At 44.0% G+C, this 16,943-nt stretch overlaps 1 protein-coding gene across 1 annotated transcript in view; it reads left to right on the top strand.

Annotated features, from left to right (window-relative positions):
• Positions 1-1,191: 1,191 nt before the first annotated feature.
• The window catches only part of LOC139455240 (pre-piRNA 3'-exonuclease trimmer-like), a 36,026-nt gene continuing 20,274 nt past the window's right edge, over positions 1,192-16,943 (top strand). The window contains exons 1-10 of the mRNA XM_071236786.1: positions 1,192-1,314; positions 1,864-1,915; positions 2,631-2,704; positions 3,323-3,359; positions 4,431-4,506; positions 5,814-5,861; positions 7,222-7,316; positions 11,783-11,883; positions 12,765-12,853; positions 13,539-13,615. Of these exons, the coding sequence (XP_071092887.1) occupies positions 1,236-1,314; positions 1,864-1,915; positions 2,631-2,704; positions 3,323-3,359; positions 4,431-4,506; positions 5,814-5,861; positions 7,222-7,316; positions 11,783-11,883; positions 12,765-12,853; positions 13,539-13,615 (728 nt within the window). The 5' untranslated portion in view covers positions 1,192-1,235. The remainder of the gene's footprint in view (positions 1,315-1,863; positions 1,916-2,630; positions 2,705-3,322; positions 3,360-4,430; positions 4,507-5,813; positions 5,862-7,221; positions 7,317-11,782; positions 11,884-12,764; positions 12,854-13,538; positions 13,616-16,943) is intronic.

Genomic DNA, 16,943 nt, shown 5'->3' with positions numbered 1-16,943 from the left:
GGGTTAAGGAACTGGGGATATGAAACTGGGGTTGTGAAACGGGTTATGGAACTGGGGTTGTGAAACTGGGGTTATGGAACTGGGGTTATGGAACTGGGGATATGAAACTGGGGTTATGGAACTGGGGATATGAAACTGGGGTTATGGAACTGGGGTTATGGAACTGGGGATATGAAACTGGGGTTATGAAACTGTGTTTGTGAAACTGGGGTTATGGAACTGGGAATATGAAACTGGGGTTATGGAACTGGGGATTGGAAACTGGGGTTATGAAACTGGGGTTATGGAGCTGGGGGTATGAAACTGGGATTGTGACTGGGGTTATGGAACTGGGGATATGAAACTGGGGTTGTGAAACGGATTATGGAACTGGGGATATGAAACTGGGGTTGTGAAACTGGGGTTATGGAACTGGGGTTGTGAAACTGGGGTTATGGAACTGGGGTTGTGAAAATGGGGTTATGGAACTGGGGATAGGAAACTGGGATTGTGAAACTGGGGTTATGGAACTGGGGATATGCAACTGAGGTTGTGAAACGGGTTATGGAACTGGGGTTGTGAAACTGGGGTTATAGAAATGTGGTTGTGAAACTGGGGTTATAAAACTGGGATGCACATTCCTGACATTCCAAACCTCCTTGGAAGGAAAAATGTTACATGCATTTAATTTTGAGGGTGGCAAGAAACAAATGTTACATAAATTTTGGGGTGTGGGGCGGGATATCTGCAAAATATGATACAGTCCCAGGGTTAATTTCTATTTGAAATTCCCATTACAAATTTCCTTTCTGCTATTACTTTGACTGCCTGTTAATAACACACACATTGTACTATATAGAATTAAATGGCTTCTTTGTTTACCATGTTACTTCCCGATTATCTCATGAAATGTAGCTTGAGAAAAGTCTGAGAAAGTACGATTTTCTCAATTCACATTATCCTTCGATCATGCCACAGGAACTCATTATTGGTCAGTAAAAAGAAATATATACCCGCTATATGTAAGTAGAGACTTATATATAGGGGATATATATTTTTATTTAACGACCAATGACGAGTTCCTGTGGATCATACTCCTATCTACACATGTGCTGAAATATTATTGTCCGGATTTTAAATTGCGGGGTTGTCCAATCAGAAACAGTGTTACAAAATAGCAACAGCGCCCTCTGTAAACATGTGCTTGTAATTTCCCCGGTGTTTTTGAGAATTTATCCAAATTTAAATCTGTCAAAATGTGTGAAGTGACGAAAAGCAACTTTGAAAATTATTTGCCTCTTATAGAGAAGTCTGTAAAGCAAGCAGATTTCATTGGTATGAGTTTTTTTTGTGGAAAACGCCAAAGTAATACTCAACAGAAGCATGATGTTTATTTCAGCAATCGTATCTTGGTATCAAGCTAAACCACATTGTTTACAAATATGCAGACATACTAAGGCAAATGAAGAAACATCGCTCACAGTGACATATATACTAGAACACAGACCATAAACTGTTTCACACCCAATTCGCAAGAAATATTTACTCGTCAGACATATATGTAAAATATAACCTTCTCAATTCTTAGACAACAATACCAGAATAGCCAACAAATTATTAGGGTGGCGCTGGGGTGTGAGGATTTGTCTTAGGACTGTATCATATGTTGATGACACCCCTCCCCTCCTCATTTTATGTAACCAGTTTTCATGGCTCCTCCCGAAATACATGTAACATTTCCTCCATACCTACCTATTAAATTTAATTTATAATTGTTTTATTTGGAAGAATAGAACAGTGTCATGTTATCATGCCCACCTATATTATACCATAGCATTGATATACAGCTGTCTTTGTGTGATCAAGTTATGTCTTCCACTTCAGCTATTGACACAGAATTCACAGGCTTGACTGTGAATGACAGCATGAAATACAGGTATGTCTTCACCTTGTCCTCCTCCCAGGCTAGTCACGCCCTGCAACTCATGCTTGTTCCAGTAGAAAGACCATGTGACTATAATAAATGTCACTAACCCACACAACACAGAGACCACAAGTGGGGATTCAGTGGTCACAATGGTGGCTCAATATGGAAAATACTTGGCTCGTCTTGGCTGGACAAAAACCCAACATTAGCCTGCGAGTGTGTGAATGTCGTTTTAAGCCAAATCAGAAATATTAGTCTGGACCACAAAATCTAGTGACAGTATGGATCCTCGCCATTTCTGTCCGTCGACATGTAAACATCCAAGCCCACCCAGTCCCCGTTCTTGCCAACTCTTATAAGTGAGTGAGTGAGTATGGTTTTACGCCGCTTTATTCATTTAACCTAGTGGTTAAAGCATTTGCTCGTCATGCCGAAAACCCGGTTTCGATTCCCGACATTGGTGCAATGTGTGAGGCCCATTTCTGGTGTCCCCTGCCATGATGTTGCTGGAATATTGCTAAAAGCCTCGTAAAATCGAACTCACTCACTTACTCGCTCAAAGCGAACTTTTTACTGGAAAGACAGTATGTTAAGTTTTCAATAGATATTTTTAAAATTTATCATATTTCATCCGTGGAATAATGTAAGTGGTACAAGTTGTGCAAGGTTATGATTCTTATGTTGAAACTGGTTTCTGAATGATCTTTGTATTTGGTTATTTCAGTTTGTTTGACAGCGGAGGAGACAGATACAGGAAGCTGAGAAGTAGCATCTCCCAGTTGACTGTGTGTCAGATAGGTAGGTACATAGTAGCATCACCCAGTTGACTGTGTGTCAGATAGGTAGGTACATAGTAGCATCACCCAGTTGACTGTGTGTCAGATAGGTGGGTACATAGTAGCATCTCCCAGTTGACTGTGTGTCAGATAGGTGGGTACATAGTAGCATCTCCCAGTTGACTGTGTGTCAGATAGGTAGGTACATAGTAGCATCTCCCAGTTGACTGTGTGTCAGATAGGTGGGTACAGAGTAGCATCTCCCAGTTGACTGTGTGTCAGATATGTAGGTGCCTAGTAGCATATCCCAGTTGACTGTGTGTCAGATAGGTGGGTACATAGTAGCATCTCCCAGTTGACTGTGTGTCAGATAGGTAGGTACATAGTAGCATCTCCCAGTTGACTGTGTGTCAGATAGGTGGGTACATAGTGTGTATGTTTGGAGTCACTGAGATTCTGTTCCATTGTTTCAAATAAATACACACTCAGACACAGTATTTCGAGCACCAGACAAAGTAATAACAAGTACTATCTCTTAACGTCTTTTGGTATGACGCAGCCAGGAATTGAACCCCGATCTTATGCTCTCTGAGCATCGTGACACCTGCTCCAGTTGCTCATCAGTGTTTTCATATTGCAGGTGTGTCCGCCTTTGTGAAGCAGGGCACAGAGAACAGGTGAGGATATCATGCAGCCATGGGGGCACACGAGGTGTCAGGGCACACGAGGTGTCAGGGCACACGAGGTGTCAGGTCACACAAGGTGTCAGGGCACACAAGGTTTCAGGGAACATGAGGTGTCAGGTCACACGAGGTATCAGGTCACACGAGGTGTCAGGGTACACAAGGTGTCAGGTCACACGAGGTGTCAGGTCACACGAGGTGTCAGGGTACACAAGGTGTAAGGGCACACAAGGTGTTAGGGCACATGAGGTGTCAGGTCACACGAGGTGTCAGGTCACACGAGGTATCAGGTCACACAAGGTGTCAGGGCACACGAGGTGTCAGGTCACACAAGGTGTCAGGGTACACAAGGTGTCAGGGCACACGAGGTGTCAGGGCATACAAGGTGTCAGGGAACACGAGCTGTCAGGGCATACAAGCTGTCAGGGAACACAAGCTGTCAGGGAACACAAGCTGTCAGGGCATACAAGGTGTCAGGGAACACGAGCTGTCAGGGCATACAAGCTGTCAGGGAACACAAGCTGTCAGGGAACACAAGCTGTCAGGGCATACAAGGTGTCAGGGCATACAAGGTGTCAGGGAACACGAGCTGTTGGGGAACACCGGCTGTCGGGGAACACGAGCTGTCAGGGCACACAAGGTGTCAGGTCACACAAGGAAGCACTCAGAAAACGAACTTAATGACCAGTTCCTAATTAAATAATTTAAGGCAGCACCATTCTATTTTAGTCGCAATGTCGATTCTGACAACCATGCCTTTTCCATCCAAGAGGTAGTTCCGTCGAAGAAATGTTTGTGTAATCTGTGTTGTTATCTTTTGTTGAAACTATAAATTGTAGTCAAAGTGGTGAAGGAATGAAGGCAAATCATTTTAGAAAGCTGACATCTGATTGGCTCAAGAACTCATGCAGCCTTCATTTACTTTTGGCAGTCGGTGTTTGCTTGGGTTCCCCTGATCCCCAGTTCAGGGAGGGGCTGTCAGATTGTCATGCTGAGAGGTATTGTGTCGGAGTGAATGAGTTGATGAGATGGAAATTGACAAATGTTTTATTTTGTTCTCACTAGGTACTCCGTTCGCACATTCAACTTCCATCTGTTTCCCCGATCGTTTGGGCCTCACGATCCTCGCTTCCTGATCCAAGTAAGACGGTTTGCTGAGGTCTTTGTGTGTTTACTTGATTCATAGAATTGTAGCTCTCCTGAGCTTTCATACGTTTCATGGTGTCCAAACTGTTACATTTTCTACATCTCTGATGACCCGTTAAAAACCGGGTAAGCATGGTAAGAATAGGTCTTCAGCATCCCATTGCCTTACCAGGCAACTATGCTTGTTGTAAGAGGCGACTAGCCGGATCGGGTGGTCAGGCTCACTGACTTGGTTGATGCATGTCATCGTATCCCAATTGCATAGATCAATGCTCATGATAACAATCACTGGATTGTCTGGTCCAGACTTGATTTGCAGACCACTGTCACATAGCTGGAACATTGCTGAGTGCGGCGTTAAAAAACAAACAAACAAACAAACAAACAAACAACATCTCTACCATGAAGCTGATGTGCCAGCTGTGTGACAACTAAAGCTTGTTTCGTGATGCTTTCCAGTGTAAACATGTATAAGTTAATATCTCAAGACGGACACTTCTATCATTGAGTGGTGAAGTGGTCTTTTCTTGGGGATTACTGCATTAAACCAGTGTTCCCGCAGAGTGTGAAACTACCAGTCCTGGTGGACTGGCAACTCTACATTTTAGTCAGTCCCAACTTTCAACAAATAAAAAAACGCATGAAAAATACCTGGTTTTAATTCTTTCAACATGTTCAATGCCATGAGGTCATCTAAGAAGTAACTGAAGTTAGATCTACACGTCATACACACAAAGTTCAGTCACAAGTTTCTTTTATTTCTGAATATTTCGAGGGTAAGTCACTACAAATATTTATTTAACCTCGAAGCAAAGCAAAATGCTACTTCCTTGCACTAAAAATAGACAAGGGGAACCCTGATGAATTCAGACAAGTTCAGACTTTGTTTGAAACATATAATATCGCCAAGGTTTTGTTCAACAACACAGATTTATAAGGTACTTTATTTGCCAGTCGCAGGGACTGGCAGTCACATGAATTACCAGTCCAAGCCTAAATTGCCTAGATTTTCTGGTAAAAAACTGGTAATTACCTGTAAACGGGAACACTGCAGTAAACTGGGAACGCAATAATATAACCTCACACTATATATCCTCACACCCACGGGAACTGGAACTGGTCATAAGAGGCGACTTATTGGATCAGGTGGTCTGACTCGGTGACTTGGCATGGATCGTTGCTCATAACGTCAGTCACAGTCTTGCCGAGTTAAACATTAAGCAGCTACAAACAAACTGTAACTGACCCCAGTTGTCTCCCTTCGGCTTGTCTTCAGTTGATATGTTTTTCTTTCTTTTTCAGTCATCATGTGTTGAATTTTTATGCAGATACAACTTTGACTTTCAAGCCGTGAGTGTTATTGTTCTTGTGTACAGGGAATGAGTGCGTATGGTTTTACGCCGCTTTTAGCAATATTCCAGCAATATCACGGCGGGGGGCACCAGAAATGGGCTTTACACATTGTACCCATGTCGGGAATCGAACCCGGTGTGATGAGCTAACGCTTTACAACCCTAAAAACCTTGTACATCATCTTGGGGGGATGTACAATACTATTCAACCTTGTTCCCCACAGATGATGTACAAGGTTGTATAGTGTTGTATGTTCCCACAGATGATGTACAAGGGTGTATAGTGTTGTATATCCCCCCAGATGATGTACAAGGTTGTATAGTGTTGTATATCCCCCCAGATGATGTACAAGGTTGTATGGTGTTGTATGTTTCTCTAGATGATGTACAAGGTTGTACAGTGTTGTATATCCCCCCAGATGATGTACAAGGTTGTATAGTGTTGTATGTTCCCCCAGATGATGTACAAGGTTGTATAGTGTTGTATATCCTCACAGATGATGTACAAGGTTATATAGTGTTGTATATCCCCCCAGATGATTACAAGGTTGTATAGTGTTGTATGTTCCCCCAGATGATGTACAAGGTTGTATAGTGTTGTATATCCCCCAGTTGATGTACAAGGTTGTATAGTGTTGTATGTTTCTCCAGATGATGTACAAGGTTGTATAATGCTGTATATTTCAACCAGATGATGTACAAGGTTGTATAATTCTGTATATTTCAACCAGATGATGTACAAGGTTGTATAGTGTTGTATGTTTCTCCAGATGATGTACAAGGTTGTATAATGTTGTATGTTTCTCCAGATGATGTACAAGGTTGTATAATGCTGTATATTTCAACCAGATGATGAACAAGGTTATATAGTGTTGTATATCCCCCCAGATGATGTACAAGGTTGTATAGTGTTGTATGTTCCCCCAGATGATGTACAAGGTTGTATAGTGTTGTATATCCCCCAGATGATGTACAAGGTTGTATAGTGTTGTATGTCCCCCCAGATGATGTACAAGGTTGTATAATGTTGTATGTTTCTCCAGATGATGTACAAGGTTGTATAATGTTGTATGTTTCTCCAGATGATGTACAAGGTTGTATAATGTTGTATGTTTCTCCAGATGATGTACAAGGTTGTATAATGTTGTATGTTTCTCCAGATGATGTACAAGGTTGTATAATGCTGTATATATCAACCAGATGATGTACAAGGTTGTATAATGCTGTATATTTCAACCAGATGATGTACAAGGTTGTATAGTGTTGTATGTTTCTCCAGATGATGTACAAGGTTGTATAATGTTGTATGTTTCTCCAGATGATGTACAAGGTTGTATAATGCTGTATATTTCAACCAGATGATGTACAAGGGTGTGTCATTCCTGAATAACAGCCAGGAGGACCTGATCAGGGAACATCTCAGCAAGAAGCTGTTGTTCCAGGGACTCAGTAGGTAGGTAGCCTCCTCACGCAGCATGGCACTCTAGGGGTTCCTTGTTCCAGGGACTCAGTAGGTAGGTAGCCACCTCATCCAGCATGGCACTCTAGGGGTTCCTTGTTCCAGGGACTCAGTAGGTAGGTAGCCCTCTCATGCAGCATGGCACTCTAGGGGTTCCTTGTTCCAGGGACTCAGTAGGTAGGTAGCTTCCTCATGCAGCATGGCACTCTAGGGGTTCCTTGTTCCAGGGACTCAGTAGGTAGGTAGCCACCTCATGCAGCATGGCACTCTAGGGGTTCCTTGTTCCAGGGACTCAGTAGGTAGGTAGCCTCCGCATGCAGCATGGCACTCTAGGGGTTCCTTGTTCCAGGGACCCAGTAGGTAGGTAGCCACCTCATGCAGCATGGCACTCTAGGGGTTCCTTGTTCCAGGGACTCAGTAGGTAGGTAGCCTCCGCATGCAGCATGGCACTCTAGGGGTTCCTTGTTCCAGGGACTCAGTATGTAGGTAGCCTCCTCATGCAGCATTGCACTCTAGGGGTTCCTTGTTCCAGGGACTCTGTAGGTAGGTAGTCACCTCATGTAGCATGGCACTCTAGGGGTTCCTTGTTCCAGGGACTCTGTAGGTAGGTAGCCCTCTCATGCAGCATGGCACTCTAGGGGTTCCTTGTTCCAGGGACTCAGTAGGTAGGTAGCCACCTCATGCAGCATGGCACTCTGGGGGTTCCTTGTTCCAGGGACTCAGTAGGTAGGTAGCCTCCTCATGTAGCAAGGCACTCTGGGGGTTCCTTGTTCCAGGGACTCAGTAGGTAGGTAGCCCTCTCATGCAGCATGGCGCTCTAGGGGTTCCTTGTTCCAGGGACTCAGTAGGTAGGTAGCCACCTCATGCAGCATGGCACTCTAGGGGTTCCTTGTTCCAGGGACTCAGTAGGTAGGTAGCCTCCTCATGCAGCATGGCACTCTAGGGGTTCCTTGTTCCAGGGACTCAGTAGGTAGGTAGCCCTCTCATGCAGCATGGCACTCTAGGGGTTCCTTGTTCCAGGGACTCAGTAGGTAGGTAGCCACCTCATGCAGCATGGCACTCTAGGGGTTCCTTGTTCCAGGGACTCAGTAGGTAGGTAGCCTCCGCATGCAGCATGGCACTCTAGGGGTTCCTTGTTCCAGGGACTCAGTAGGTAGGTAGCTTCCTCATGCAGCATGGCACTCTAGGGGTTCCTTGTTCCAGGGACTCAGTAGGTAGGTAGCCACCTCATGCAGCATGGCACTCTAGGGGTTCCTTGTTCCAGGGACTCAGTAGGTAGGTAGGTAGCCTCCTCATGCAGCATGGCACTCTAGGGGTTCCTTGTTCCAGGGACTCAGTAGGTAGGTAGGTAGCCTCCTCATGCAGCATGGCACTCTAGGGGTTCCTTGTTCCAGGGACTCAGTAGGTAGGTAGCCACCTCATGCAGCATGGCACTCTAGGGGTTCCTTGTTCCAGGGACTCAGTAGGTAGGTAGCCTCCTCATGCAGCATGGCACTCTAGGGGTTCCTTGTTCCAGGGACTCAGTAGGTAGGTAGCCCTCTCATGCAGCATGGCACTCTAGGGGTTCCTTGTTCCAGGGACTCAGTAGGTAGGTAGCCACCTCATGCAGCATGGCACTCTAGGGGTTCCTTGTTCCAGGGACTCAGTAGGTAGGTAGCCTCCGCATGCAGCATGGCACTCTAGGGGTTCCTTGTTCCAGGGACTCAGTAGGTAGGTAGCTTCCTCATGCAGCATGGCACTCTAGGGGTTCCTTGTTCCAGGGACTCAGTAGGTAGGTAGCCACCTCATGCAGCATGGCACTCTAGGGGTTCCTTGTTCCAGGGACTCAGTAGGTAGGTAGGTAGCCTCCTCATGCAGCATGGCACTCTAGGGGTTCCTTGTTCCAGGGACTCAGTAGGTAGGTAGCCCTCTCACGCACCATGGCACTCTAGGGGTTCCTTGTTCCAGGGACTCAGTAGGTAGGTAGGTAGCCTCCTCATGCAGCATGGCACTCTAGGGGTTCCTTGTTCCAGGGACTCAGTAGGTAGGTAGCCACCTCATGCAGCATGGCACTCTAGGGGTTCCTTGTTCCAGGGACTCAGTAGGTAGGTAGGTAGCCTCCTCATGCAGCATGGCACTCTAGGGGTTCCTTGTTCCAGGGACTCAGTAGGTAGGTAGCCACCTCATGCAGCATGGCACTCTAGGGGTTCCTTGTTCCAGGGACTCAGTAGGTAGGTAGCCCTCTCACGCAGCATGGCACTCTAGGGGTTTCTTGTTCCAGGGACTCAGTAGGTAGGTAGCCTCCTCATGCAGCATGGCACTCTAGGGGTTCCTTGTTCCAGGGACTCAGTAGGTAGGTAGCCTCCTCATGCAGCATGGCACTCTAGGGGTTCCTTGTTCCAGGGACTCAGTAGGTAGGTAGCCCTCTCATGCAGCATGGCACTCTAGGGGTTCCTTGTTCCAGGGACTCAGTAGGTAGGTAGGTAGCCACCTCATGCAGCATGGCACTCTAGGGGTTCCTTGTTCCAGGGACTCAGTAGGTAGGTAGCCCTCTCACGCACCATGGCACTCTAGGGGTTCCTTGTTCCAGGGACTCAGTAGGTAGGTAGCCACCTCATGCACCATGGCACTCTAGGGGTTCCTTGTTCCAGGGACTCAGTAGGTAGGTAGCCTCCTGATGCACCAAGGCACTCTAGGGGTTCCTTGTTCCAGGGACTCAGTAGGTAGGTAGCCTCCTCATGCAGCATGGCACTCTAGGGGTTCCTTGTTCCAGGGACTCAGTAGGTAGGTAGGTAGCCTCCTCATGCAGCATGGCACTCTAGGGGTTCCTTGTTCCAGGGACTCAGTAGGTAGGTAGCCACCTCATGCAGCATGGCACTCTAGGGGTTCCTTGTTCCAGGGACTCAGTAGGTAGGTAGCCCTCTCACGCAGCATGGCACTCTAGGGGTTTCTTGTTCCAGGGACTCAGTAGGTAGGTAGCCTCCTCATGCAGCATGGCACTCTAGGGGTTCCTTGTTCCAGGGACTCAGTAGGTAGGTAGCCTCCTCATGCAGCATGGCACTCTAGGGGTTCCTTGTTCCAGGGACTCAGTAGGTAGGTAGCCCTCTCATGCAGCATGGCACTCTAGGGGTTCCTTGTTCCAGGGACTCAGTAGGTAGGTAGGTAGCCACCTCATGCAGCATGGCACTCTAGGGGTTCCTTGTTCCAGGGACTCAGTAGGTAGGTAGCCCTCTCACGCACCATGGCACTCTAGGGGTTCCTTGTTCCAGGGACTCAGTAGGTAGGTAGCCACCTCATGCACCATGGCACTCTAGGGGTTCCTTGTTCCAGGGACTCAGTAGGTAGGTAGCCTCCTGATGCACCAAGGCACTCTAGGGGTTCCTTGTTCCAGGGACTCAGTAGGTAGGTAGCCTCCTCATGCAGCATGGCACTCTAGGGGTTCCTTGTTCCAGGGACTCAGTAGGTAGGTAGCCCTCTCACGCAGCATGGCACTCTAGGGGTTCCTTGTTCCAGGGACTTAGTAGGTAGGTAGCCTCCTCATGCAGCATGGCACTCTAGGGGTTCCTTGTTCCAGGGACTCAGTAGGTAGGTAGCCTCCTCATGCAGCATGGCACTCTAGGGGTTCCTTGTTCCAGGGACTCAGTAGGTAGGTAGCCTCCTCATGCAGCATGGCACTCTAGGGGTTCCTTGTTCCAGGGACTCAGTAGGTAGGTAGCCTCCTCATGCAGCATGGCACTCTAGGGGTTCCTCTCTTGAGTTCCGCGCCGCATTGAACAATATTTCAGTAATGTTTATTCAATTCTGAAGTGCCGGTATAGGTGATGTGACTTTACACAGTGAATTGTAGCACCTTACATGACTGGGCCACCTGCCAGTCCAAATTCTGCGGTAAACTTGACCAAATTCTGCAGTAAATTTACCAAATTTCTGCAGCTAAAATTAAAACATTCTGAAGTAAAATTTTAACCATACCCCCAAAATGATAATACAAACTCTTAATGCAAACTAAATTTTTTCATTAAAATTTTTAATCTCTTGCATTTCAAGACATTAAATTATGCAAATACATATGCATTCATGTAGGATATCTATTTATGGTTCAGAGCTCAAGATAAGCTGCATATCTGCGTAAAATACGCATCAGAAATGCAGAAATATGCAGTAAAATAAATTCAAAGCGTATCAAATACGCAAAGAACATTATAGATATGCTACAAAAATAAAACTTGTGCGTATCATCAAAATATTGTGAAGTAACCCTGCATTTTTGATTAGCAAATCAGCAACTTATTTTGAAATTATAAATGGGCATTCCCTCAACCTTGCCAAACTCCATGATGACAGTTACATCGTGATCATTTGCCATCACATTTTCTTGTGGAAGTATCATGGTATTTTTGAGTCCTATAAAGCTCTAAAACCCACACGACACCAGTTTGCAGGGACTGGATGAATAGTGTTTTTTTATGTTGATTGTAAAGGGAGGTTGATGAGAGGGTTCTTCAGCAACTCTGTTCACAAGTGGCGGAGAAGTTTGTCACAGCGAAGGAGGGCGACATGTTCGTGGTCCACAAAACTGAAGGTGAGCAGGGAGGGCTCATTGTTTAGAAATTGATGTATTCAGAGGTGAGTTGGGAGGGCTTATTGTTTAGAAAATCATGTACTCGGGGGTGAGCAGGGAGGTCTCATTGTTTGGAAAATCATGTACTCGGGTGTGAGCAGGGAGGTCTCATTGGCTCATTGAAATATGGAGAGACTACTGTTTACTGCTAGATATTATAAATGTGCATGTCTGACTAATCCAATTGAACTCACAGATTGTTGCTTTATCAGACAAATTTGCAGACTACAGTATTAGAGGAAATGTAATCATTGCAATCACAGAAAATACAGAATTGGTTTTCCAAGCTTTTACATTCCATGTCAAATGCTGCGACTTGAGAATATGGATATTTGTCAGACACATGTGTACAGCGCACGGGTCATGATGTCTGAACCAAAGTAGTGTGATGACATCACTTGAGTTGACCTGCTCCTGTTTGTGGGGCTTGTGGTTGTGTGTACAGCGCACGGGTCACAAATCAGGGAAAGTTAAGTAGTGTTGGTCACGGAGAGTCCTTGGATGGGTGACCGTGTTTCGGCAGCTTGGCTCCTGAGAATTTCTAGGGCTTCGGTCCTGCCCCACACTGAAGCACATGTACCACATGTGGTGTCTCCTTGGGCAAGTGACTTTGTTCGAAATGTGTCTCTGTTCACCTAGCAGTGAATGGGTACCGGGTAGGATGAGATGACTATGTGGTTGTTAACATTCTAGAGCTTAAGAGGCAGCTTAGGTTGTATTCTCCCCAGGGAGCTGAGAAAGATTCTCGAGTGCACACTGATCCAGTAATAATAGCAATTTGAGAATGCCGCTGAGTGGTGTGGAAATATGGGCCAAATGAATGGTCTATTGTTATTCCCCAGAGGTCCAGAGTATCAGCGACTATGTTCTCCACAACGAGATCCGAAGCCGCTTCCCTGCAGTGTGGACCTCCACCGACTCCATGGGTAATGTACGTACCCTGTTACGAGATTATTTTCAAATTGAAATGCAGAAGTTAACTCAGAATTCACACAGCACTACATTGTGAAATCCTCAAATGCTACCAAGAGTACAATAAGGGTATCATACGTTGGCAAGGAGCTTGCTATGTCCATGTGCAAGGGCAGATAACTCTAATTCTCGTACAAAACCATTATGGTAAGCTCAACCCACTGCTATTGGCTGCACCTCAACTCAGGCCATGACAGCTTTTGATATGATTTATCAGTAGATGAATCATTTGCTACCACAGACAATTACTACATATAATTACCATGATTACATCAGTGTCTGCCTCCACTAGTGTTACTGCCTTATGCTTGTCGTAAGAGGCGACTATGCTTGTCGTAAGAGGCGACTATGCTTGTCGTAAGAGGCGACTATGCTTGTCGTAAGAGGCGACTATGCTTGGCGTAAGAGGCGACTATGCTTGGCGTAAGAGGCGACTATGCTTGTCGTAAGAGGCGACTATGCTTGTCGTAAGAGGCGACTATGCTTGTTGTAAGAGGCGACTATGCTTGTTGTAAGAGGCGACTATGCTTGCCGTAAGTGGTGACTAACAGGATCCGGTGGTCATGTGAGAGAAGAGGCACCAGGGTCAACTGGTCTTTGCCTGTGTCCTGTGTTTGAAGATAATAGTGTTGTTGATGTTGCAGTTGGTGGTGGAGGTGGTGACGTCAGAGAAGCGGCGCCAACTAGATGAGGACAACCAGGAGAGTCGAGAACAGCAGCAGTAGGTGACTGGGTTAAACTCCAGGGCCCCGTTCCACAAAGTGATCTTAGCGCTAAGTTGATCGTAACTCCCATTCTTTAACACTGACTTACTACAGTCGTGGTGCTAAGATCGCTTTGTGGAACGGGGCCCTGGATGTTATATGTATGTCATAGGGCTGGGACAGGTAACTCGGGTACTCGGGTCGGGTGGGTACTGAGTAGGACCCAGATACCCACAGGACTTCCCGGACCCGTGGTTAGTCACGTGATATATTGTTTAATGACAAAAATTATCTGGAACTTGATGGTTACACTACAAGTCACTAATATTCGCATTTCTTTCTGACTATGCACCCATTCCTTCTGACTTTTCATATGGTTGAATAAAGATATATCTTAAGTCAACTTCAGTGTATGAATGACCAGTTTGTTTAATACATGTATCTAAATACATTTTGCCAGGGCTATGGTAAAAAAATGCCCAATCGGACATTTTGTACCTATCTCTTGAGACCTACTTTGGGTAATAGGGGGGTGGGTACCCGGGTAGTATATTCGGACTCGTCCCAGCTGTAGTATGTTAGTGCTGGACAGGCTTGCATCTTAAACACTGGTAGATATCAGAGATTATTACCCAAGTGTGTTTGTATCATCAATAATATTAGGAATAAAAATTGTATTATGCAAGTTTTTTGTGAGCATAATACATGTTTGTTTGTGACACTGTATGATCCTTATGATATGTAAGGACACAAGGGTAAACATCTGATATCATTCAGCGTCATTCTGAAAGTTAAATTGACGTTTAAGACATATTTTCATTCTATGAAGTAGCTTCAGAAATTGTGTATGAATACAATGCCTGCGTGAACTGCCCCATTCATCATATAGTTCCATATAATCGGCAGCCATGTTTGTTTTTTTATTCAGCGTCATTCTGAAAGTAAAATTGACGTTTAAGACATATTTTCATTCTATGAAGTAGCTTCAGAAATTGTGTATGAATACAATGCCTGCGTGAACTGCCCCATTCATCATATAGTTCCATATAATCGGCAGCCATGTTTGTTTGTTTTTTTATTCAGCATCATTCTGAAAGTAAAATTGACGTTTAAGACATATTTTCATTCTATGAAGTAGCTTCAGAAACTGTGTATGAATACAATGCCTGCGTGAACTGCCCCATTCATCATATAGTTCCATATAATCGGCAGCCATGTTTGTTTGTTTTTTTATTCAGCGTCATTCTGAAAGTAAAATTGACGTTTAAGACATATTTTCATTCTATGAAGTAGCTTCAGAAATTGTGTATGAATACAATGCCTGCGTGAACTGCCCCATTCATCATACAGTTCCATATAATCGGCAGCCATGTTTGTTTGTTTTTTTATTCAGCGTCATTCTGAAAGTAAAATTGACGTTTAAGACATATTTTCATTCTATGAATTAGCTTCAGAAACTGTGTATGAATACAATGCCTGCGTGAACTGCCCCATTCATCATATAGTTCCATATAATCGGCAGCCATGTTTGTTTGTTTTTTTATTCAGCGTCATTCTGAAAGTAAAATTGACGTTTAAGACATATTTTCATTCTATGAATTAGCTTCAGAAACTGTGTATGAATACAATGCCTGCGTGAACTGCCCCATTCATCATATAGTTCCATATAATCGGCAGCCATGTTTGTTTGTTTTTTTATTCAGCGTCATTCTGAAAGTAAAATTGACGTTTAAGACATATTTTCATTCTATGAAGTAGCTTCAGAAACTGTGTATGAATACAATGCCTGCGTGAACTGCCCCATTCATCATATAGTTCCATATAATCGGCAGCCATGTTTGTTTGTTTTTTTATTCAGCGTCATTCTGAAAGTAAAATTGACGTTTAAGACATATTTTCATTCTATGAAGTAGCTTCAGAAACTGTGTATGAATACAATGCCTGCGTGAACTGCCCCATTCATCATATAGTTCCATATAATCGGCAGCCATGTTTGTTTGTTTTTTTTATTCAGCGTCATTCTGAAAGTAAAATTGACGTTTAAGACATATTTTCATTCTATGAAGTAGCTTCAGAAACTGTGTATGAATACAATGCCTGCGTGAACTGCCCCATTCATCATACAGTTCCATATAATCGGCAGCCATGTTTGTTTGTTTTTTTATTCAGCGTCATTCTGAAAGTAAAATTGACGTTTAAGACATATTTTCATTCTATGAAGTAGCTTCAGAAACTGTGTATGAATACAATGCCTGCGTGAACTGCCCCATTCATCATACAGTTCCATATAATCGGCAGCCATGTTTGTTTGTTTTTTTATTCAGCGTCATTCTGAAAGTAAAATTGACGTTTAAGACATATTTTCATTCTATGAATTAGCTTCAGAAACTGTGTATGAATACAATGCCTGCGTGAACTGCCCCATTCATCATACAGTTCCATATAATCGGCAGCCATGTTTGTTTGTTTTTTTATTCAGCGTCATTCTGAAAGTAAAATTGACGTTTAAGACATATTTTCATTCTATGAAGTAGCTTCAGAAACTGTGTATGAATACAATGCCTGCGTGAACTGCCCCATTCATCATATAGTTCCATATAATCGGCAGCCATGTTTGTTTGTTTTTTTTATTCAGCGTCATTCTGAAAGTAAAATTGACGTTTAAGACATATTTTCATTCTATGAAGTAGCTTCAGAAACTGTGTATGAATACAATGCCTGCGTGAACTGCCCCATTCATCATACAGTTCCATATAATCGGCAGCCATGTTTGTTTGTTTTTTTATTCAGCGTCATTCTGAAAGTAAAATTGACGTTTAAGACATATTTTCATTCTATGAAGTAGCTTCAGAAACTGTGTATGAATACAATGCCTGCGTGAACTGCCCCATTCATCATACAGTTCCATATAATCGGCAGCCATGTTTGTTTGTTTTTTTATTCAGCGTCATTCTGAAAGTAAAATTGACGTTTAAGACATATTTTCATTCTATGAATTAGCTTCAGAAACTGTGTATGAATACAATGCCTGCGTGAACTGCCCCATTCATCATACAGTTCCATATAATCGGCAGCCATGTTTGTTTGTTTTTTTATTCAGCGTCATTCTGAAAGTAAAATTGACGTTTAAGACATATTTTCATTCTATGAAGTAGCTTCAGAAATTGTGTATGAATACAATGCCTGCGTGAACTGCCCCATTCATCATATAGTTCCATATAATCGGCAGCCATGTTTGTTTGTTTTTTTATTCAGCGTCATTCTGAAAGTAAAATTGACGTTTAAGACATATTTTCATTCTATGAATTAGCTTCAGAAACTGTGTATGAATACAATGCCTGCGTG

Source organism: Haliotis cracherodii, unplaced genomic scaffold (assembly GCF_022045235.1).
Source record: "Haliotis cracherodii isolate W230 unplaced genomic scaffold, xgHalCrac1.p SCAF_11, whole genome shotgun sequence".
Lineage (NCBI taxonomy): Eukaryota > Metazoa > Mollusca > Gastropoda > Lepetellida > Haliotidae > Haliotis > Haliotis cracherodii.
This window is presented reverse-complemented; position numbering and strand designations above follow the sequence as displayed.